General features: G+C 48.5%; 1 protein-coding gene across 1 annotated transcript in view; it reads right to left on the bottom strand.

Moving 5' to 3' along the window:
• Positions 1 to 23,374, bottom strand: part of DNAH7 (dynein axonemal heavy chain 7) — a 155,039-nt gene that overhangs the window by 36,341 nt on the left and 95,324 nt on the right. The window contains exons 44-50 of the mRNA XM_054722861.1: positions 21,868 to 22,048; positions 18,602 to 18,787; positions 13,762 to 13,925; positions 9,391 to 9,545; positions 5,473 to 5,663; positions 1,298 to 1,431; positions 250 to 585 (exon numbers count right to left, since the gene is read on the bottom strand). Coding sequence (XP_054578836.1) covers positions 250 to 585; positions 1,298 to 1,431; positions 5,473 to 5,663; positions 9,391 to 9,545; positions 13,762 to 13,925; positions 18,602 to 18,787; positions 21,868 to 22,048 — 1,347 coding nt within the window. The remainder of the gene's footprint in view (positions 1 to 249; positions 586 to 1,297; positions 1,432 to 5,472; positions 5,664 to 9,390; positions 9,546 to 13,761; positions 13,926 to 18,601; positions 18,788 to 21,867; positions 22,049 to 23,374) is intronic.

The following is a 23,374-nucleotide window of genomic DNA, read 5'->3' as shown; positions in this document are numbered from 1 at the left end:
GGTTCATGTTTCCTCCTTTTAGAATTCCACTATAACCCTCTATCTCCGTAAGCCTTTTCCTGGCAGACTGAATTTGGTCACATGGGTTCAATTTCAAACCCTCACATTTATTTCTGGGATGACGACTAGTCATTTTAGCTAAGCGCCTGCGACGCTCGAAGCGTCCCGAAACAGCAGGGCAAGCCCCCCACGGCTAGGTAATGCCCACGCGTCCACTAGCGAGTGTTCACTAGTATTTACGTCACCCACCTTTTGGTTAAAATTTCTGACTTCTCCGAGTTTTCGATGGACAGGATGAAGAGGTTAATGAACCAGGTCAGCGAGTACTGGTACATGGGCTCGATGTTCGCCAGGTCGGCGATGGAGAAGAACAGGATGGTGGAGTGGATGGCGATGGGCCGGTAGCCCATGCGGGTGGTGTCGATCTTCCGCTCGGTCTCCTCGGCCACCTCCTGCTTCTGCGAGATCTCGTTGGCCAGCGCCTTGGAGGAGGACAGGATCTTAATCGCAGTTTCGTCTTCTAAGATGTTGCCTTCCGAAGACGAAAGAACTTCCAGAATCTTGTCTTCTATTTCTTTTAACTGCCTGGGGGGAAAAAACACACACACAATTTTCTCAGGAGAAAAAGAAATCGATTGACATCGCTTCGCGTACACATTCTTTTCCAAGAAACAAAGAGCTCGTCACGTAAAGAAATGCATCCCTTTGGGACAGACACCCGCCACAGTGATGCTGTATCATTTATCTCTCAAATGTCAGAAGGACAGGCTCTTCTGCCCCACTTGGCTCTCTAACGACCATTTATGCGGTGACTGGAGGGAGATGGTAAGCCAGCCGACCCTGCCATCCCCATCTCAGCCCCCAGGGCACAGGAAGCATCGCTCCATCCATTTTCCGAAATTTCCATGGCTTACCGAGCCAACCCCCTTCTACCTGAGACACAGATGTTCTGAGCAGACCGTGGGTGTGACATATTCATTCAGACTGCGCTCCGTGAAGACAGCGGAGCTCCCTCCCACAACAGATACGAGAGCTTTTGTGCTAAAGCCTTGTGACAAGTGGAAAGCACGTTGCCTCCTGCTTCTGGTGCCTAAGAACTTGTCTGTGAAAATCTACTCGGTAATGCACGTTCCAAGTTCGCACAGAAGCTCTGTAATGCCTTATATTTCCCCCTTACATCTTCCTATTCAGTGCCCCTGTTTAATCTAACATAACAGATCTTCAAGATGCACTTCAATTGGTTCGAAGTGATCTTGCGACAAGGAAACACCATCCTGTGTGTCGCCGCGTTAAAAACCTTTTGTTTTCGGCTCCTTGCAGTATCAGGGCTTGTTTCTCCTCCTCAAGGTCCGGCCTTTCTCGTGCCACCACAATCCCCAACAGCTGGTCCTGCATGCCCTCGGAGGTTATCATGAAGTTTAATAATGTCACCTACAAACGAAAGGATACGCACACATCAGGTCCTGGTTTCTACTGAGAAAGCCTCTGCTTTTGTGCTTCACGTGTGACCTTCAAATAGACTCTAGTGTCCACGGCAGGGTGTGTGAGAGGAGGAATTTGCAGAGATGATAGCTAAGGAAATAGGCAAGCTTGATCGTTGGGTTAAAAACACACTCAAGTTTCTTATGGTCATAAATGTAATGCTTTAAAGGGGTTTTCTTGTGAACAATTTATTTTTATTTCAGCCCGGCTATTGTGGCTCAGTGGTTGAGCATCAACCTATGAACCAGGAGGTCACGGTTCAATTCCAGTCAGGGCACAGGCCTGGGTTGTGGGCTCGATCCCTAGTGGGGGGCGTGCAGGAGGCAGCGGGTCAATGATTCCCTCTCATCATGGATGCTTCTATCTCTCTCTCCTCTCCCTTCCTCTCTGAAATCAATAAAAATATATATTTTTAAAAAATTATTTTTCTTTCAAACTGGTCCAATTTCTAATAATTTGTTAACCTCAAAATCAGTTAGAATCAGGCCGCAAACCCTCTCTCATTTGGGCTGGACCAGCTGGGTTGTATTTTAAGGATCCTAGAAGTGCAACAAAGGAAATCTTACGCAGTGAGTTAAGGGCGGGGGGGGGGGGGGGGGGGGAGGGACACTGCCATCACTGTCACAGTGAAGTATATACTTACACTCCCATAATCATAACATGGAGTTTACAGGCTGACAACCAGCCCCTTCTGGGAGCTGAGGAATGTACATCTCAGTGATGCCCAGCAGGGTGCAGCGTGCTGACACCTGCTGCGTACATAATGGCTCTTCCAGGCCCCTCTCCCTCTGCTGCCTACATCTTAACCCCCACCCCTTTCCTGGTTCATGCTCAGGTCCCTCTTTTTAAAAAGCAAGCAACACGAAAATAAATCATTCTTTTGTTCCCACAATCCCTTTCGGCTATGGAACGCCCGCTGTTGGTGACTTCATAGCCATACTTAGTGAAGATGCTGCTTATACAGGCTTTCTGTCTCCACCCCAATCATCCTTCAGCCCTCTACAACCTGCTCTCGCCCCTGCCTCCACTCCCTCATCCACACACAGCAATCAACTGCTGGAACTTTCCGGCTCTAGTCATCAACAAACCCATAAGCCAGTAAACACTTAATTGACCTTGAACATATCGACCTTGAACATATCGACCTTGAACATATCGACCTTTATTAATTTGAACACTTGCTCTCCTCACCCAACATCTCTCTTGCAATCTGCCTGCCCTCAGGTCTTGAGTAAGGTCCTCACCTATGTATTGAGCATCCCCTTCCATGTGCCTTTGATTTAGGGATGCTGACTGACTGTGGAATCCCATGCACACAAACCATGAAATGTCTACATGTGCTGCAGCTCTGCCCGCTGACTGGGAGACCCTGTGTCGCCCCACCTTTCCCGGTAAGAGAATATTTCTTCTGCAGGAAGACAGTAATTTTGATTCTATAAAAACATTTCCTACATGTGATGGGGAATTGTATAACAGCTTCATGCAATGCCCTAGGAGGGTGCCTTCTCAACTTTCCCCCTCACTTACCCCATGACAGGGTTGGATGCCACTAAGTATCGAGATTGCATGGGCAAAATCGTGAATTTAAATGGGATAACAAGCAATTCTTGAAATTGAGCAATTCAAAAAGCTCATGAAATGTTGGTATGTAATTCTCTACTGTTTGGCATTCGTTCGTGAAAAAAATTGTAACTAAATCTTTCAAGAGATCTTCCCTGTTGGCATGAGAACCAAGTGCACAGGTTACATTTGCTTTAATCCCCAATCCAGAGTCACGGTGGTTAGTGAAATGCATGTTTTACAACTTGTACCCCATTGTATTCAGACACAAAGAGGTAGTCATTGACATTCCATTAATGTGAGATTTTTTGAGATCAATATTTTGCAAATCCAACCGTTTGCTCACAAATTTGTGAGCAAACGGTTGGATTTGCAAAATATTGATCTCAAAAAATCTCAAACAGCAGTGTGGTGATTTTGTGTGGGGGGAGGTGGGGGGAGTTGGAAGAGGGTATGGGGGGATAAATGGTGAAGAAAAAATAAAAGAAACAGCCAAAACCCATAAAAATAACTAGAAGAATATTATACAAATATGGCTTCCTAATATTATTTTCATTTAGATTCAAAAGGATTATACAGCATGCTGTCATGCCTTGGGTGCTTCTGAAAGCAAAAGGTACATAAAAGATCCTAAAAATAGGATCAAGGGGAAGTATTTTAATTTGTAAATGAAAGCAAGTAACTGCTTCACTATGTTTAATCACTCCCAGCAATTAAAAATAATGAAGCAATCAGACCCTCCAGGGATCTCGAGGATTTCGGTTGTGACTCATAGATCAGTTTCCTCCCCACAGGGGTTAGGACTTCTATTACAGCTAGTGATCAGGGAGCTAAAACTGGTTTATGTTCATTGTGCTATCTTCCGAGGTTTTACTGCAGAGTAAAAAGGTTTTCCACGTCATTTATCTATCTATTTAAATTTGTTGGGGCGACATCTTGCCATTTATTTAAAAAACATTTTTTTTGTACCCCAGCTTTAGGATTTTGTAATTTTCTTTTATGTTTCATTCTTTTTTAACCTATAATTATAAGTGAATAATGCTAATAGTTAATACCCATATAATAATACGTGCTGGGCCTTATTCTGAGGATTTTACATAGATTAATTGATCTAGTCTTCACATCACTCTATGAGATAGACATGTATGATTCCCATTTTATGGATAAGGGAACTGAGGCACAGAGAGAGGTTAATAACGTGGCCAAGTCACACCACTGGCAAGTGACAGAGCTGGGGTTTGAGCCAAGGTTGTCCAGCTCCAGAAACAGGCCCCTAACTGCTGCAGGGCACTGCTTCTCCTAACAGCTAAGTTAGCAACGCACACTTTTCAGGGGTTTAGAGAACATATTTACTCCCATTAATTATTGCCCTGACCAGTTTGGCTCAGTGGATAGAGCGTCGACCTGGGGACTGAGGGGTCCCGGGTTCGATTCCGGTCAAGGGCATGTGCCTTGGTTGCGGGCACATCCCCAGTGGGGAGTGTGCAGGAGGCAGCTGATCGATGTTTCTCTCTCATCGATGTTTCCCTCTTTCCCTCTCCCTTCCTTTCTGTAAAAAATCAATAAAATATATTTAAAAAATAAAATAAAAAAATAAAACTGGGCTCAAGGGCCACTCCCCCTGCCTCCGCCGTCCTGGTAACGAGGACCCCCGGCTCTCAGCTCCTCCACGTCCTCCGGTCATAGGATGGCCCCGTTATTGACCAGGGAGCCTCCGCCCCAGGCCTGTGTGTTCCTCTGGGGGAGGGCGCCGTGCCATCCGGGCTTCCTGCCCTCTGCGGGCAGGTGACCACGAGTGTAAACATTTCCCCTCAAGGGCAGCTCTGGAGCTCCCGGGCCAATCTGGTCTCCGTAAGTAACTTGCAAAATCGGGATCCGTCTTTCTTACCGAGCTCTCCTCCCGGCCTGTGAATGAGAGCTCTCCTCCAACCCCCCCCCCCCCCCCCCCTCCCACACACACACACACACTCCCCCCTCCACCCACCCCCCTCCGCACCGGCTCACCCCACCCTCCTTCCTCAGGGGCGCCCAGCCCAGGGCCCGGGCCTGGAATGAGGAGCGGGGCAGCCTCCCGGGGCACCCCGCCAGCGACTGACCCTGCACCTGGCTCCCCTCGGGCAGCGATGGCTAGGATTTTAGCCACTTTGGTCATGTAAACGCGGGCAGAAGAATGATAAATGCTCTCCTGAATCCCAGCTCCAACGAGGAGCTCGGGGCACTTTGTGCAAAGGAAGGGGTGCCTATAGTCCCCGCTCTCTGACCTGAACACCCAGCACAGCGCCCCCTGTGGGATCGGACCCCCCTCGCTCTCCCGGGGCTGAGGCTCCGGGCGGACAGAGGGCGCGGGCACCGCTGCAGCCTGGCGGGACCTGCGGGCAGGACACGGCCCCTTCCCGGGGGCCCGGGCGGAGGGGAGGCCGGGACACCCGCCTTCACGGAGGTCTCGGGCAGGTAGTGCGGGTTGCGCAGCTTCGTGGTGATGTAGAAGCGGAAGTCGGGCGCGTACTCGATGGTGGAGTCGCCCAGGCGGATGCACGTGCTGCCGCCCTGCTTGAAGGTCTGCTTCAGCAGCAGCGGCTCCAGGATGGGGTCCAGCTCCTCCCCCACGTTCTCCAGCAGCACTGGGGCAGAGCAGAGAGAGCCCGCGTCACCTGAGCCCCGGGCTGGACCCGCAGCCCCCCGCAGCCCCCCGCAGCCCCCCACAGCCCCCATAAGCCCCCCGCAGCCCCCCACAACCCCCTCAGTCCCCCACAGCCCCCATCAGTCCCCCACAGCCCCCCACAGCCCCCCACAGCCCCCATCAGTGCTCCATAGCCCCCCGCAGCCCTCCGCAGCCCCCATCAGTCCCCCACAGCCCCCCGCAGCCCCCATCAGTCCCCCACAGCCCCCCACAGCCCCCATCAGTCCCCCACAGCCCCCCACAGCCCCCCGCAGCCCCCAGAGCCCCCCACAGCCCCCCCTCAGCCCCCCGCAGCCCCCCACAGCCCCCCTCAGTCCCCCACAGCCCCCCGCAGACCCCCGCAGCCCCCCTCAGTCCCCATCAGTCCCCCACAGCCCCCCTCAGTCCCCCGCAGCCCCCCACAGCCCCCCGCAGCCCCCGACCCCGGAGGTAGCTCTGCACCCCGGGGATGCTCTGCACAGCGGGGAGATGGGATGTTAGTAAGACAGGCTCCCATCTGGGGGTTCGCTAAGAACCCGGTAAGAAAAGATTTTTTTTTTTCATAGAGGTCATGGAAAGCCATGGAAAGATCTACACAAATGGATTTCTCTTTTAAAACTTTTCTTATTTTATTTTTCCAGCTTTACTGATGTATGAAAATTGATTTACCAGCAATCTTGGATTACTATTCCGTGCATACCTTATTCATGGGTGTAGCAAATACAAATGTACCATTCTTTATTTTCTAGAACTTTGGCTTTGAAACATTTTTTTCCCCTTAAGCAGCAGGATATTTTATCAAAGAGGATCTTGTCCTAAAACTCAACATAAACAAATAGAAGGGAGGCCTGTGGGTGAGGAAGGAGGAGGAAGCTCCGCCCTCTCCACCCAGGCTGCCTGGGAGGGGCGACTGGCCAGAGCTGTCCTGGGATAGACCAACATCCTTCATAATAAAGAGGTAATATGCAAATTGACCCTCATGCCTTCACAAGATGGCTGCCTATGACCGGCAGGGGGGTTAGTGAGGGCCGACCAAACGACTGAACAAGCAGGCTGTGTGGAGTGACCAGGCCAGCAGGGGGGCAGTTGGGGGCAACCAGGCTGGCAGAGGGGGGCAGTTAGGGGCGACTAGGTCAGCAGAGGGGCAGTTGGGGGAGACCAGGCTGGCAGGGGGGGTCAGTAAGGGGTGACCAGGCTGGCGGGAGGGGCAGTTAGGAGTGACCAGGCAGGTAGGCAGGTGAGTGATTAGGAGCCAGTGATCCAGGATTGTGAGAGGGATGTCCGACTGCCAGTTTAGGCCCGATCCCGGAGATTGGACCTAAACCGGCAGTCAGACATCCCCTGAAGGTTCCCAGATTGGAGAGGGTGCAGGCTGGGCTGAGGGCCCCCCCCCCCGCACGAATTTCATGCACCGGGCCTCTAGTCTACAGATAACTCCCTGAACGGAGGAGTCTTCCACCACCTATATTGTGAAGCTGTGACAGGAACTGGTCCCTTTACTTGAAGGCTAAATATAAAAAGTTTTAAAATATGCCATCTGTTTCTCTTTCTGGAATAGATTTAAAATTTCTCACCTCTTTCCGATGACTAATGTCAGAAGGCATTGTAAATAATGGTTATCTCTTTTTAAAGTATTTCATTCCAAAAACTAGGCTAAAGCAAGTGTAAATGACACAGAAGCGCTGGACGAAGGCAGAAGACTTGGGGACCAGTCCAGCACTGCCCTCGATGAGGGGTGCAAGCTGGTCAAGCCACGTAACTAACATCCTCTGGCTCCTCACCTACCTTGTTAATAAAATGAAGTGGTTGGAATCAGTATTGGATTTCAATTTGTTTTTTGATGGCCACAACTCCAAGTAAGAAATCCATTTTAAATCTTAATCGAGTATACACATATGCATCTAAAACTTTTAAAACTTCATGAAAGAATGCTTACCTTTATGCCATGCTAGGCAGCCTAATATGTCCTATTATTTTCTATTGCATTTCATTTAAAAATGCTGGTCAAGACCCGCATTTTTAAATGAAATGCAATAGAAAACTAAGTTGGCTTTCTCTCTCACAGTGTGACCTACAGTTTCAAAAACAGGAGAAGACTGGCTCCATGGCCCATTTCTATCTAAAATAATGCAATATTGTCACCAATGTATGTGGCTGAGATCACAGAAATCTCCAGAACGCCAAGCATGTGGTAGATGCTCAGTTATCATTAAGTTGTTCTTTTCACCTGTGTCAAGGAAATTATTTGAATATTCAAATTAAATTAGGTCATTTTAATCATGCAAGGTGTTTATGGTGCCAATTCCTTCAAGAAATCCGAGTCCTCTGAATTCTCATACTTCATCATCTGTGTCTTTCTGATTATACTAAGATAATTAACTATTATATTAATGTACCATAATTAAAAGACGATACCCATAAACCACACAGTAAGTCTCCAACCAGAGAAGCAATGTAAATTGAGCTGATCTGATACTGCGGTAAGTACCCAAAGTACAGTCACTCTGTCTTCCTGGCCAACGCACAGATGGGGAACTGAGTCTCAGCAAAGTCACGGAACGAGGCATTGAGTGACGGGGCAGCTACTCTATTTCCAGAGCCTTCCCATCACAGCACAGTGGTTCTGGTGAAGGCTAGCCACGTTCCTCCACTTCCTATTTTCATTACAATTAGCTACATGTAGTATCCGATCCTGTCTGTTCAAAAAAGCAAGACATTTGAGAGTAGAGATCATATTCCCTTTTTTTGTAACTCCTATCATTATACTCTAAGATCACCAGATAGATGAAGGAAATTCTGAGTGTGTGGGTGGGTGTGAGTGTGGGTGTGTGTGTGTATCACACAGATTTTATTAGTAGACTTAGTTCCTTTTATGCCTACCCTAACAGAACCTAAAATTGTAATTAATATTTTAAAGACTAACTCATTATTAATATACAAAAATAGAATGCCTGCGAGACCACCTGGTATATCTGTGGTTATTTTTCCTCACAGCACTAGCTCTCACAGTACCTGGGATTTGCTAAACTTGTCCTGAGGCTAAATATGTTGTCGGTTCATCATGTTTCCATTTATTTGATCAAGTAAAGAGTCAAATCTGATGGGCAACATGAATTTAAAATGTGACTAATAACCCCAATTAACTCCCATCATAACTATTCTGCTCTTAGTTTTGACAAGTGTGACATGTGCATAGAGCTTTATTGAAGAATCCTGGCCATGTTTCTGATCTCTCCCTTGTTAATGGCAGATAACAGTCGGCCACGTAAAATGTGTACTTCCTCCTCTGCCATTTTTATAGGGTAAGTTGAGAGAAGAATAAATAGATAATTGGACTAACGCTGTGTTAAAATACTTTTGGCATATCAAGTGGCCCTTTTCATTGTAGACGTGCAGTTATAATAAGAACTAAAGAACAACAAAGAACAAACAAAAACTAAAACAGCTCAATTAGAGGATGCATCAGAAATGCATTTTGAGACAAAGAAAATATCCTAACCTTCTGGAACTAGAATATCTAAAGTTCTCACTTGATTGTCAATAAACACTGAAAGACACTAATAAAGTCATTATTTAAGATTAATCCAACACACTTATTTTTTTAAAAAAGGAACAACCTTCCCCCTTTGGGGTTAATGGAGCCCTCCCCAGGCATTTCCGTAATGTGTGCCTGTGATCCACCTACGTACCAGGGGTACCAAACTGGATGCAGTTCTCCAGGGTCCTCACGTAGTCAGGGTCACTGAATTTAATCAGCTGCAGACTGTTAGCCTTTTCCATGTTCTTGATCCATTTATTGGCCTGACCTTGAGGGTCTATCATCAGAGGCCACCTTCTCGCGTTCCTGAAAGGGACAAGAAAGACGATGCTGGTCAAGCTATGACTCGTTTCCATGCTGTTTCATGTCACACGCATCGCTTACAATGTATGCTTTATAGGAATGCCTTTCTTTCTAACTTCCTGTAAGGAGCTGTGCTCCTGACGCAGACATCTACATTGAGCGGGCTACTAGAATGGCAACTCCAAAAGCCAGCTGGCCAACTGAACGCTGGGGCTTTTCTTCTTTTGGAAAATTGCAGTTCTCTGTATGTTAGATTGCATTTTGAAAACATTTGCTGCTTTTGCTAATTAAGTCACAGTGACAACTATTCACAGTGATGGAAGTGAGGGAACTCGAGTTCTCGGGTAGGCCTGGCCATTAATGACTCATGTGACCTGGGCAAATCTCTCTGCCCCTGAGCCACTCTCGGCTGTCATTTGTACACTCATGTGACCTGGGGCAAATCGCTCTGCTCCTGAGCCACTCTCGGCTGTCATTTGTACACCAGAGAAAGAGAAAGAATTGAGACGTCATGTTTCTCTTTGAACTCTAGATCATTAAAGATAAAATGGTCTAGAAAAAGGTGAAAAGTGTAATTTTTTATCACCTAACCTTCGTAATAGCCATGGACCCTTAAGGGTTAACTCAGTATTTATTTCAGAAACTTATATAGTTAATGGCACTTATGTACCTAGTGATTACCTAGTGATTGTGAGCTCCTTATGGACAGAGATCTCTTCTCAGAAAGTCAGGGTTTTGCGCCCTGGGAGAGCTCACACTTACTGCTTTATTCTCACTCATATCCTCCCTTTTATGATAAGAACAAGAACAGTGAACCAGGAGATGCGCGGTTTGTTTCCCAGGATCCTGTGGGGTCACAAAGGCTAACCAGTCCCTGCCATCGCCAGATAGTACCAACCAAATCACCTTCTGCCTTGTGTAAAATGTGGTTGGCATTTTTCCTTTCTCTTAGAAGTTGCAGTAAACACAGCCATCATAGCGGCCACTTCCTTCAGGAAAGTCTACAAAAGCTCACACAGAAAGCTCACACAGAACATCAGAAGAGCAGGGGGAGGAAATAAAAGGAAACTGGGGCAAGTAAAAGACATACAGGGGGATGGGAACAAGATAACAGCTCCTATTCGGTGTCATCACACCTGGAGTTTAGGATTTAATTGGATGACATTTCCCCCCCCCCCATGGACGTGACCATATTTTCTAACATGGAGGTCACAAAACATGTCGCTTCTGTGGTAAAGAAGATGGTCCCATCCTCTAGTACCAGCATCATGTGATGCACTGGTCCCCTTGGGCTGCCGTAGCAAAGTACCACGGTGTGTCTCCCATCGCCTGAGATTATGTCTCACGGTCCTGGAGGCTGGAAGTCCAAGGTCAAGGTGCTGCAAGTTTGGTGACTGCAGAGCCCCCTCTGGCTTGCAGGCAGCACAGCCCTCTGTGCACGCACCCTGGTGTCTCTCCCTCTTCTCAGAACGACACCAGTCCTGCTGGGTTAGGGCTCTGCCCTTCTGACCGCATTGAACCTGAGTAAGTCCTTAGAGGCCATCCCTCCAAAGACAGTCACATTGAGGGCTAGGGCTCCGACAAATGCGTTGTTGGGGGCGGGGGGGGGAGGATACGGAGGAGGAACAACTCAGTCCATCTATTTAAGAAGAAATGAGACCCAAAGAGGAGCTTTACATCTTAGATGCATTCAACTAATAAAAGAGAATCATATCCAAGAGGAGTTACAGGGTGTGAGAAGGGAAATTAGAAAGGGACACAGCTTATGAATATGTAAAGGTTTCATTCTGTCACATTTTAGAAACATGTTTAAGTTTGGAGGATTTGTGTGAGTGTTAGACTGCATTTATGTTCCCCAACGAAATGCAATGACTCACTTTTCCTTCTGTTGCTTCCAATTTTCTAGCCACAATACCCATGTTCATGCTGTTTTTATGTCCAAAATGTACTTCCTCCCCATCCTTCTGTGTTTAACTCCCACTCATGTTTCAAGGTCAGTTCAAATTCCCCGCAGCCCACAAAGCCCATCTTGCTCTCCTTTCTCTCTGCACTTCAGCAATTCACCCATATTACCTTTAAGGTGCTTGCATATAGTGGTAATACTTTATTATGGTAACCCTATAATTTCCTAACTGCATCACCCCACTGAATCGTATATTCCTAGATCAAACCAAGCTTGAATGTGATAATCTAGTGAAATGGAAATAGCGAAGAACACCTGACAAACACCATACCGGTTAACTCATCCTAACCATGGACACTTTCTAAGAGACTCCCGGCCCACGGCACAGGAGCTCAAGAGCAGAGGCGAGGACTCCGGTGCTGACCACGCTGGGCCAAGCACATTGTCACCAGCCTCTCCCACTGGGTCACTCTGGGGGAAATGCAAAAAGCAGGTTCTAAAAAGTGAATAACAAGTGAATGGGAAGGCAGCTAAAACCTGAGGAACGACCCATAAGGAGGTGGAGAGTTTCCCGTGGGGTGTTTTCTGGTTTCCGGCTTTGACCTGTGACCAGGCCCAGCAGGGAAACTGCAGCAGGTCCAGGTAGCGAAACCCAGAACGCTTTAGACGTCGTCCAGGGCCCAGCTCTGAGGATTCGTGTGTCTCAAATCCCCAGCAGTAACTGCTTCTCCAACTTCCTTTAGGTGTTCTCATCAGGTGTTGTGTTGTTTTATATTATATTCAAGTTGCACATAGCTCAGATCCCTGCAGAATAATTCCGTAAATAAATGCTAAGGAAGCCATAAGTCAAGATCAGTGGTTGAGCAGTAAAGAAATGTGTTCACCAGAGTTTTAATTTGTGGGATAATTTTCATAAATGCTACAGACAAAAAGTTCAAGAATAACTAGTCTTCACATATTAGTGGTTAACTCTATTTTTAAACTTCACACGCCTCAACCATTTTTAAGTGCTTTCACCTCAATTACTTTTTCAGCAGTAAACTAACAACTAGTCCAAATAGTCATGTAACACAGAGCTGTGCATTTTCTACTGACGGTTGACCTGCACTACTCCTCACATGCGAAACCCCCAAGAAGGCTAGCGATAAAAGGCCCATGGACATGTGAACTTGGAAATGGCACAGTTTTTTTATTGTCCTCACACGGGGCAGGCTGAAGGCCTTCGTTTCTGGGAGATAGGACCTGGGGTAAAAGCAAGGCTAGGTGAGCCTCCAGTATTCTCCCAGTCCAGTCTCCCTGGGATTTATCTACTAACAGGGAGATTCCAGGAATAGCAGCCATTGTTGTAAAAGCTCCTTCAGCCATGACCCAGAAATGTATCCGTATCACTGAGAATAGCCCACACCCAGCAGAGACTAATACAGAATTTGGAACGTGCAAAACCATCACCACCAACAACCCACTGCACCTTTCATTAACCTGCGATAACAAAACCCTGGGAATCAAAATTCTAGACTTTATTGACTTATGGTAGGGTTTGTTTGTTTGTTTGTTTTTAATATATTTTTTAATTAATTTCAGAGAAGAAGGGAGAGGGAGAGAGAGATAGAAACATCAATGATGAGAGAGAATCATTGATTGGCTGCCTCCTGCATGTCCCCTACTGGGGATCGAGCCTGCAACCTGGGTATGTGCCCTTGACCAGAATCGAACCCCGGACCCTTCAGTCTGCAGGCTGACACTCTATCTACTGAGCCAAATCGGCTAGGGCTGTTTGTTTGTTTTTAATGGTAGGGTTTTGCTCTATTTGCTGAAGATTGATTTAAAATTAAGCAAGTAAAAAAAATTAAATTAAGCAAGTAATCTGGGGGTTTTTGTTTGTCTACCATGGTCTCTAATACTCAACTATTCCAATATTAATAGGAAAAGGAAGTGATTATTCATATTTAACTTAGCTAATTAAGCAAAAAGTTTTCTTCAATACTATCACCCTAGCCGGTTTGGCTCAGTGGATAGAGCAATGGCCTGCGGACTGAGGGGTCCCAGGTTTGATTCCGGTCAAGGGCATGTACCTTGGTTGCGGGCACATCCCCAGTCGGGGGGTGTGCAGGAGGCAGCTGATCGATGTTTCTCTCTCATCGATGTTTCTGACTATCATCTCCCTTCCTCTCTGTAAGAAGTCAATAAAATATATTTAAAAAAAAAAGTTTTCTTCAGTACCAGCGAAGTACGCTGGCTATGCCTGTTTACAAAGCTGCGCGCACAAACGACCCTCCCGGCTCGCGGAGGCCGTCTGTGAGAGCGTGCTTTTCTTACATGATGATGATCCCGTTGTCAATGGAGAACGAGTCAGAGGGCAGCCCGGCGATGTTCCAGGTGCGGATGGTCACGGCCTCTCCCAGGATCCCCATCAGGGAGTAGTCCTCGGAGCAGGGAATGCCCCGGCCCTTGCACAGGTACGTCCACTCCTTCACTTGGTTCTTTCAGACACACGGGGAGAAAACACACAAGGTCAGAGGGTGCTACCTGCAGACTCTCTGTTGACGCTTCATTCACCGAGTCAACAAACCGTGGTTGAAGTTCGACCTAACAAATGATTTGTGTCTACCAGATTCTTTTCAAATAAAATGATAACTTAACACGACAACTCTATGTATTCAAGAGAAAATTAATTATATCCAACGTTAAGGTAGAGTTTAGACAGGTCACTTCATCACAGAGCCAGGATTTTGTACACGGAAAAGTAACTGCCAAGTGTCATTCTTCTTCTTCTTTATTAAAAAATATATTTTATTGATTTTTTACAGAGAGGAAGGGAGAGGGATAGAGAGTTAGAAACATCGATGAGAGAGAAACATCGATCAGCTGCCTCCTGCATGCCCCCTACTGGGGATGTGCCCGCAACCAAGGTGTGTGCCCTTGACCGGAATCGAACCTGGGACCCTTCAGTCCGCAGGCCGACGCTCTACCCACTGAGCCAAACCGGTTAGGGCCCAAGTGTCATTCTTCTACAGCTTCGCCTGACAAAGCAGTTGGAGGCCACCAGGTGTTTCTGCACATTCTCTGTAAATTACAAATGGCCAGCAAACCGAATACAGGTTATTGTGTAACGTGAATCCAGCTCGAACGGGCAGGGGACCTGGAAAACGCGCGTTGCTGGTTCTCACGTGCCCCGGGGCGGGAACCATGGCGGGCGTTTAGACACCAACAAGGATCAGGACACAGACTGGAGTTTGGGTACCCCACCCGGGATGCTCAGGAGCCAAACAGGGACTTCCAAGCCAGGTTCGCACCCAAAGAAGTCAGAAATCAAGGACCCACGTGAGGTTACAGATGAAAGAATTCAGAAATGGTGAAAGACACGACCAGGGAGAAAATAGGTCAGGAGGAGGCACGGAGAAGGTGGGTGTACATGTCGTTGGTGTCAGCCCGGGGGGGTGGGGGGGAGAGGAAGGGATGAGACGCTGGGTGTGAAGTGATGCTGGCTGAGAGGGCGTGGGGGGCACTGCCACCTCCCACGGGTTCCTGCTGAGAGGCCTGACCAACATTCCCTAGGTCTGGGGGGAGCTGAGAACTTCCCTGACTGATTAGCCAGTCATTTTGCAGAATGGCCCCTAGCGGGGTCTGTGTGATGTTCCCAGAGATTCAGTGGTGCCCTGCACCTTGGGCAGGAACATGACAGAGGAGATGCGTTCTCATTGCATCCCACCAGCGGCGCCCGCGTCCAAATCGCTCCCTTACTGAGGCTGATTTTTACCACTTGTGTTGTCTGCCAGGCGCCTGTCTCACAATCACAGGATCTTCGTTTGCAGTCATGACTACAACCTGAGTGCCCTGTTGTGTCCCCCACCTGTCAGTCCTTCATTGAGGCCTGGGCCGGAGGAGGTGAATCCCCAGGCTCTGCCAGTGGGTCTAAGGCCAGGGAGGGGTGCCAGCGGAGGCCACGGGCAGGGTCTGAACGCGGAAGCGCAGGCGGCCGGGGCAGGACGCTGAAGTCGCCTCCATAACGCTGTTTAGAAGGGAACGGGGTGCTCGCTTCGGCAGCACGTGCACTGACGTTGCAACTGAACAGAAGGCTCTCGATGGGGTGCGACCTGCCTTCAGAGAGAGGTTCTGGAGAGGACTCGAAGGATGAACTCGCAGGAGGGACAGCGACCTTAGAGATGCCTGAGGAAAAGGCAGGGCCAGGTTGCTGCAATGAAGCCAGGAAGGGCTGACCTGCCTGTGAGCTTCTTGCTAGCACAATGGGATGGACGACGGGGCTCCCGGATGGCGGGGCTCCTGGGTGGGGGGGGGGGGGGCTCCTGGATGAGGGGGCTCCTGGATGAGGGGGTTCCTGGATGGCGGGGCTCCCGGATGGCGGGGCTCCTGGGTGGGGGGCTCCTGGGTGGGGGGGGGGCTCCTGGATGAGGGGGCTCCTGGATGGCAGGGCTCCTGGATGGTGGGGCTCCTGGATGAGGGGGCTCCTGGATGGGGGGGCTCCTGGATGGTGGGGATCCTGGATGAGGGGGCTCCTGGATGAGGGGGCTCCTGGATGAGGGGGCTCCTGGGTGAGGGGCTCCTGGATGAGGGGGCTCCTGGGTGAGGGGGCTCCTGGATGAGGGGGCTCCTGGATGAGGGGGCTCCTGGGTGAGGGGGCTCCTGGATGAGGGGGCTCCTGGGTGAGGGGGCTCCTGGGTGAGGGGGCTCCTGGGTGGGGGGGCTCATGGGTGAGGGGGCTCATGGGTGAGGGAGCTCCTGGGGGGGGGCTCCTGGATGAGGGGGCTCCTGGGTGAGGGGGCTCCTGGATGAGGGTGCTCCTGGGTGAGGGGGCTCCTGGGTGGGGGGGCTCCTGGATGAGGGGGCTCCTGGGTGAGGGGGCTCCTGGATGAGGGGGCTCCTGGGTGAGGGGGCTCCTGGGTGGGGGGGCTCCTGGATGAGGGGGCTCCTGGATGAGGGGGCTCCTGGGTGAGGGGGCTCCTGGATGAGGGGGCTCCTGGGTGGGGGGGCTCCTGGGTGGGGGGGATCCTGGATGAGGGGGCTCCCGGATGAGGGGGCTCCTGGATGAGGGGGCTCCTGGATGGTGGGGATCCTGGATGAGGGGGTTCCTGGATGGCGGGGCTCCTGGATGAGGGGGCTCCTGGATGAGGGGGCTCCTGGGTGAGGGGGCTCCTGGATGAGGGGGCTCCTGGGTGAGGGGGCTCCTGGGTGAGGGGGCTCCTGGGTGAGGGGGCTCATGGGTGAGGGGGCTCATGGGTGAGGGAGCTCCTGGGGGGGGGCTCCTGGATGAGGGGGCTCCTGGGTGAGGGGGCTCCTGGATGAGGGTGCTCCTGGGTGAGGGGGCTCCTGGGTGAGGGGGCTCCTGGATGAGGGGGCTCCTGGGTGAGGGGGCTCCTGGATGAGGGGGCTCCTGGGTGAGGGGGCTCCTGGGTGAGGGGGCTCCTGGGTGAGGGGGCTCATGATGAGGGGGCTCCTGGGTGAGGGGGCTCCTGGGTGAGGGGGCTCCTGGATGAGGGGGCTCCTGGGTGAGGGGGCTCCTGGATGAGGGGGCTCCTGGGTGAGGGGGGGGGGGGCTCCTGGATGAGGGGGCTCCTGGATGATGGGGCTCCTGGGTGAGGGGGCTCCTGGATGAGGGGGCTCCTGGGTGAGGGGGCTCCTGGGTGGGGGGGCTCCTGGATGAGGGGGCTCCTGTATGAGGGGGCTCCTGGATGGCGGGGCTCCTGGGTGAGGGGGCTCCATGATCAGCAGCCAGGACGGGGATGTGTGTTCACAGGAGGAGCTGTGGCTTTGGCTGTATCTTGATGGTCACTTTGCTTCTGTCGGTCAATTCCCAGGTCTCGGTTCTGCACCCCAGCGCTCCCTGGAAGCATGTGGCAGGGGCCTGCTGGCCGCGCCGCTGGGAGAAGCAGGGACTGGTATGGCAGGACCCAGTGCTGGAGCGAGGCCGTGGGAGGAGCCGGGCGGACAGGCCTGGCGCTGCCTGGGGCGCGGTCAGCCTGGCCTGGGCCGCCCCGCAGGAGCCAGTGCCCACCCCCGGGCCCTGCCGGAGCCAACGGAGGGACTCCGGCCCGGTTACTGCTCTCACCGCCCAGCTGCTGCGGAAGAGGAGGGAGAGGCGCAGCCCAGAACGTGGGCTCCCTTTCCTCCGCATCCTCCCGCACTCGCACTCGTTTGCTGATCTGCTGATGGTGGCCATGCTGGCAGGTGTGAGGTGGTCCTCATTGTCGTTTTAATTTGCATCTCCCCGATGATTAGCGACGCTTTATCGTATGTCCCTTGGCCATCTGTATGTCCTCTTTGGAGAAGTGTCTATTCAGGTCCTCTTTAATTGCATTGCTTGTCTTTCTTTTGTTGAGTTGGATGAGTTCTTTATACATTTTGGATATTAAAGTCCTATCAGATGTTTCATCGGCAAATACGTTCTCCCATTCGGTGGGCTCCTTTTTGTTTTGATGCTGGTTTCCTTCGCTGTGCAGAAGCGTTTTGTTTTGATGTAGCCCCACTTGTTTATTTCCCTTAGTTTCTCTTGCCCTAGCCAGTGGTCGGCAAACTACGGCTCACGAGCCACATGCAGCTCACGAGCCGTGGTTTGCCGCTCTGTTGACTAATGAGTTTGCCGACCACTGCCCTAGGCGTTGTACCAGTGAAAATGCTGCTGCTCCGTGAGATGTCTGATATTTTGCTGCCTGTGCAAAGGATCTTTATGGTTTCATGACTTAAAAGGAACCCTCGTGCACTGCTGGTGGGAATGCCGATGGTGAGACCCCTATGGAAAACAGTGCGGTGTTTCCTAAAAAAGTTACACATGGAACTGCCATCTGACCCAGTGATCCCACTTCTGGGAATATATCCTGAGAAACTCAAAACACCAGTCAGAAAGGATATATGCACCACTGTGTTCATAGCAGCACAATTCACCATAGCTAAGAGCTGCAAACAGCCCGGGTGCCCATCAGCAGGTGAGTGGATAAAAAAGCTGTGGGACATCTACACCACGGAGTACTACGCTGCTGTGAAAAAGAAAGATCTCTTATCCTTTGAGACAAGATGGAAGGACACTTTCTTCTCACACTTAGCAAAACACACACACACACACAAACGTCCCTCAGGCCAATGCCGGCTGCCCTGGGAGGGGCAGGAAGACCCAGCAGTCACTGGCCCTCTGCCTGCCCCTTACCTGGCGGTAGTTGGAGGTGAAGGCGCCCAGGTAGGCCACGACCCCCGAGGAGATGAGGATGTCGCCGGTCAGGTTGATGTACAGCAGCCCCAGCTCCAGGGCCGTTTGGCTCCAGCGGGTTTTCTCACCCCCGAGGCCGCCAATCAGCTGCTCAGCGCGTTCCAGCTTCTTGCTGCACAAGTCAACCTCAAAGGCAAGAGTGAGTGTGTCAGCAGCCACAGTAGAATGAGTTATAAAATCCTGCAAGATTTTACCCTCAGAGAGAAATTAGTACTTTTTAATTACAAATTTCCATTGGAATTTTTTAACCCTCTAAAGGAAACGTGAGCTATCTCATTGTGAACACTGGGAAGTTCAGAATGTTTGAGAATTTTTCCCTAATAAAAGTCTGTCCATGAATACAATTTATGAAATTCATAATGGTATTTATCATGGAATGCAAAGATAATTTTATTTAAGGAGATGACCTATAGTACGAGACACTAAAAGGTAAGTAATGAAGAACATTCTCTTGCAAATATAGATGTTCCCCCTCCATTTCAACCATCTAAATGCATTTGATTTTAGTATTCTCTGAACATTTCCCACTCATTTAACTGATGGTTGATTTGATAATTTAAAGGTTAAATGTTTAAAAGTTTTAATAACTTATGCTTACTTACAAAGTACAATTTTCAAGTTGTTAAATGTATCAACCTACTCAGACACCTGCAAATAACCTTACCTGGGGGCGTCGATCCACAGCTGAGAGCCTGCTTTGTGCAAAGGACTGTTAACCAAATTTGATTACACATAATTAAGCCATGTGATTAGCAAATAAAAAGGGCAGTTATGAAGGTAGCAAACTTGGGGGGGGGGAGAAACCAAGTCAAACCATGCAATGGCAATATTTCAATAGAATACCTGAATTATTTTGATTTATTTTAGACCTAGCCAGTTTGGCTCAGTGGATAAAGCATTGGCCTGTGGACTAAAGGGTCCTGGGTTTGATTCCAGTCAAAGGCACATGCCCCAGGTTGTGGGCTTGGTCCCCAGTGGGGGGCCTGCAGGAGGCAGCCAATTAATGATTCTCTCTCATCATTGATGTTTCTATCTCTCTCTCCCTCTTCCTCTCCCTTCCTCTCTGAAAACAATAAAAATACATTTTTAAAATTAAAAAAATAAAGTGATTTAGCATCATTATTTTTGGGAGAAGACAAGATTAAGTAAAGTTTATCTCAAGGCTCAAAATTAAATAATTCACATGAAAAGAGGAAGTAAATAGCCTGACCAGTGTGGTTCAATGGTTTCATAACCAGGAGGATATGGTTCAACTAGAGGCCTGGTGCATGAAATTCGTGCACTTGGGAGGTCCCTCAGCCCAGTCTGTGCCCTCTTGCAGTCCAGGAGCCCTTGGGGGATGTCCAACTGATGGCTTAGAAGCAGGTCTAAGCTGTCAGTCAGACATCCTTAGCACTGCGCTCGCCAGCCGTGAGCCCTGTTCAGGGCTTCTGGCTGAGGGGTGCTCCCCCTATGGGAGTGCACTGACCACCAAGGGGCAGCTCCTGTATTGAGAATCTGCCCCCTGGTGGTCAGTGCGCATCATAGAGACCAGTCGTTCCGCTGTTCGGTCAATTTATATACTCGCTTTTTATTATATAGGATTCCCAGTCAGGGCACATGCCCAGGTTGCGGGCTCGATCCCCATTAGGGGGAGTGATTCCTCTCTGAAATCAATAAAAATATTTTTTTAAAAGAGGGAGTAAATAATTGATAAAAACAGAGACATATTATTTTGTAATAAAAATTTAGTTTATACTTTTCCTAATGCTACTAACACTTATATTAAATAATTGCTTTTAGATTAAAAGATATAAAATACTGCATCAATTTACCTAAAGATAGGTTTAAAAAAGCAAAAGGTATCTAATTGGTAATATTTTTGATACCTGCTAAATTTAAACCTTTTCTTTTTTAATTTTCCCTTTTCTAATAGTTTCTGTCTTTCTTCATCCATTATTCTCTCAATGATCTTATAGTGGTAAATCAGGCCTTGGACTATAATAAAGTTGTCAGAAGAAACAAGTAAGTAAAAATATTTTAGCTAAAATTTCTCCTCCAAGAGCAGGTTTTTAGTAGACATATGCATATATTCATTTTACATCACCATAATTTTTAACATTTTACTTTGAAAAATAAAAATGTCAAACATACAGCAGAGTTGAAACATATTTAGAGTGAGCAACAACATACCGTCAGTTATATTATTTAAACTAAAACTGATCACTTGGAAAGCATGCTCAATGATAGGTCGCATTTCTAAATATTAGCCACATATTTGCACAAATATAGAATATGTGCACCTATCCTACAGGAGGGGGCAGTCTGGTACCATGGGACAGAGCATGGCTATTAGGGTCAGATTGCCGGGGTTCAGAACTTAGCCGTAATGCTTAGACCCTGGGTTATCTGTGGACAAGTTGCTCAGCTTCTCTGTGCTTTAGTTTCTACAAAATGGTACAAAGAGATTACCTCCCTCACTTATTGAGGGAATTAATGAGATAGCACATACAACAGTGCCTTCCATATAAGAAGCACCCAACACCGTTTGACTGGCACAAAGTATTTTGACCTCTTTTCTGGGAATGCTCAGACTTTAGCAGTTCGTTTTTGCAAACAGTATCGCTGTATGAGTGAGAGCAGCGGTCGCCAACCTTTCAGACCTCACAGACCACCAGTGGTCCACGGACCACCAGCTCGTGACCGCTGAGTCAGAGCAATGTTTTCAGTCTTAGAGACACTGTCAGAGGCCGCAGCGTGGCGCTGGGTGTTGAATTCCAATCTCAGCTTTGCCATGAACTCTTGCACAACCCAAGTCAATTAACATGTTGCCTCTCCATTTCCTCACCTATAGATAACATGAAGAATAATTTAAATAATCTAGCTTGATATTTTAATAATACAAGGCAGAGATGATTGGCAATTTTTTTTTCTTTTGGAGAAGGAAAGCACCAAAGGAAGATACATATTTTAGGCTCGGGGGCCCAAGAGGTAAAATCGAGGATATCAGGTAGGTACTTATATAGCCATTTAATATGGAATCGTTTATAAATGATTACTAGCGAGTGGACCATAACAATGGGCGATGATGAATGTGGCCGTGGGCCACAGGTCACCAGCTCCTGACCCTCAGGAAAAGAGGATTGCTGTGGGATGTGCTAACATGAACATGCTTTTCACTCACAGTAGTGGACCATTCGCCCACATCCGCCGGCGTCCGCCTGTACCTGGTTTTCCAAGTCAGCCTTCTTTTCTTTGTTCTGCTCCAGCTTGTCCTGCAGCCGGGCCAGCTTGTCCTGCACCTCGTGCAGGGCGGCCTGCTTCTTCCTCAGACCGTCCATGGCGATTTTGAGCTCCCCTTCAGCTGCAGCCAGCTTGATCTTCTTGGGAGCGACTATTTTTGCCACTCTGCAAGCAAGAGAAATTGGAAAATGAAACACACACTTAACATTCCAGTGACCACCACTGGATTTGCTTTCCTAATAGCCTCCCTCTAACTCACAACCCGTCTTCATATACAACCTAGACAATCAGGCAAACCCGATCCCAGCACGTAAGGCGTGACTATTAATATCCAATAGGCATAACATTTTCAAACGCGTAATTGTTTCTTACTACCCCCCAAAATAATATTTGGTTGTTGCCAGTGTGGTATTTTGGTGGTTTTACAAAAGGAGAATAGCACATTCATGTAAAATAGTGCAGAGTTTGGGGAAAGTAGCTTAATTCTGATGAGGAGAAGGTGAGTATTCTATCTGTGTCATTTTACTTCTTTTGAAAATTTCAAAAAATAACCTTGGGTAAAACCCAGTTTTCTTATAAACATGTAAGTTGGCAATAAAAGGGACAATGTAGGAAAAAAGAATGGATCTAAATCATTTTCTCTGTCTGGAAAATGGAGTCAGCCATGCTATCTTTTAAAAAAAAACGATAAAACATTACATTAAAATTTATCATTGAACATAGTATATCCTGGTCCCAACCTATACAGCATGTAACATATGTACAATGACTCCAATTGTGTGTATTTGACAGATCCTGTAAGAGTTGCTTTTTGAAGAAATAACCAATGATTTTTACTCTGCACACGCTATGCCTGGTCTCACACAATCATCAAAAAGGCTCCTTGTCTCACGAAGAACGTGCATATGTTACACCAGTGGTTACAAGTGGCCCAGGCCCCTCGCCTTCAAGCGGGCTTGAGGTCCGCCCTTGTCCCCTGGAGTGTCTGTGCCAGGTATTTCTCCACGTGCTTCAGTCAAAACCATGTATCACAACAGACCGAAAAAGCAGGTTTGAGAGTCCAGCCATCTGCTAGAGCACATATTAGGGAGATTTGCTGGAATATAAAACACCAGCGCTCTTCTCATAATTTTTTTTTTTTGAAAATGTGGATTTAAAAAAAATATAAGTTGTGTTAACGTGTAATGTTTTCATTGCTCTTTTTAAAAATGAACTCTTGCCCTAGCCGGTTTGGCTCAGTGGATGGAGCGTCGGCCTGCGGACTGAAGGGCCCCAGGTTCAATTCTGGCCAAGGGCACAAGCCCAGTTGCAGGCACATCCCCAGTGTGGGGCGTGCAGGAGGCAGCCAATCAATGATTCTCTCTCATCACTGATGTTTCTATCTCTCTCTCCCTCTTTCTTTCTCTCTGAAATAAATAAAAATATATATTTAAAAAAATAAATATTTGATCTTTTTTTAAAAAAGAACTCTTAAATGTATTTAAAAGTTTC

The sequence above is a fragment of the Eptesicus fuscus genome, chromosome 11, assembly GCF_027574615.1.
Source record: "Eptesicus fuscus isolate TK198812 chromosome 11, DD_ASM_mEF_20220401, whole genome shotgun sequence".
Taxonomy (NCBI): domain Eukaryota; kingdom Metazoa; phylum Chordata; class Mammalia; order Chiroptera; family Vespertilionidae; genus Eptesicus; species Eptesicus fuscus.
Note: the sequence above shows the minus strand (reverse complement) of the source record. Positions and strands in the feature narration are given on the sequence as shown.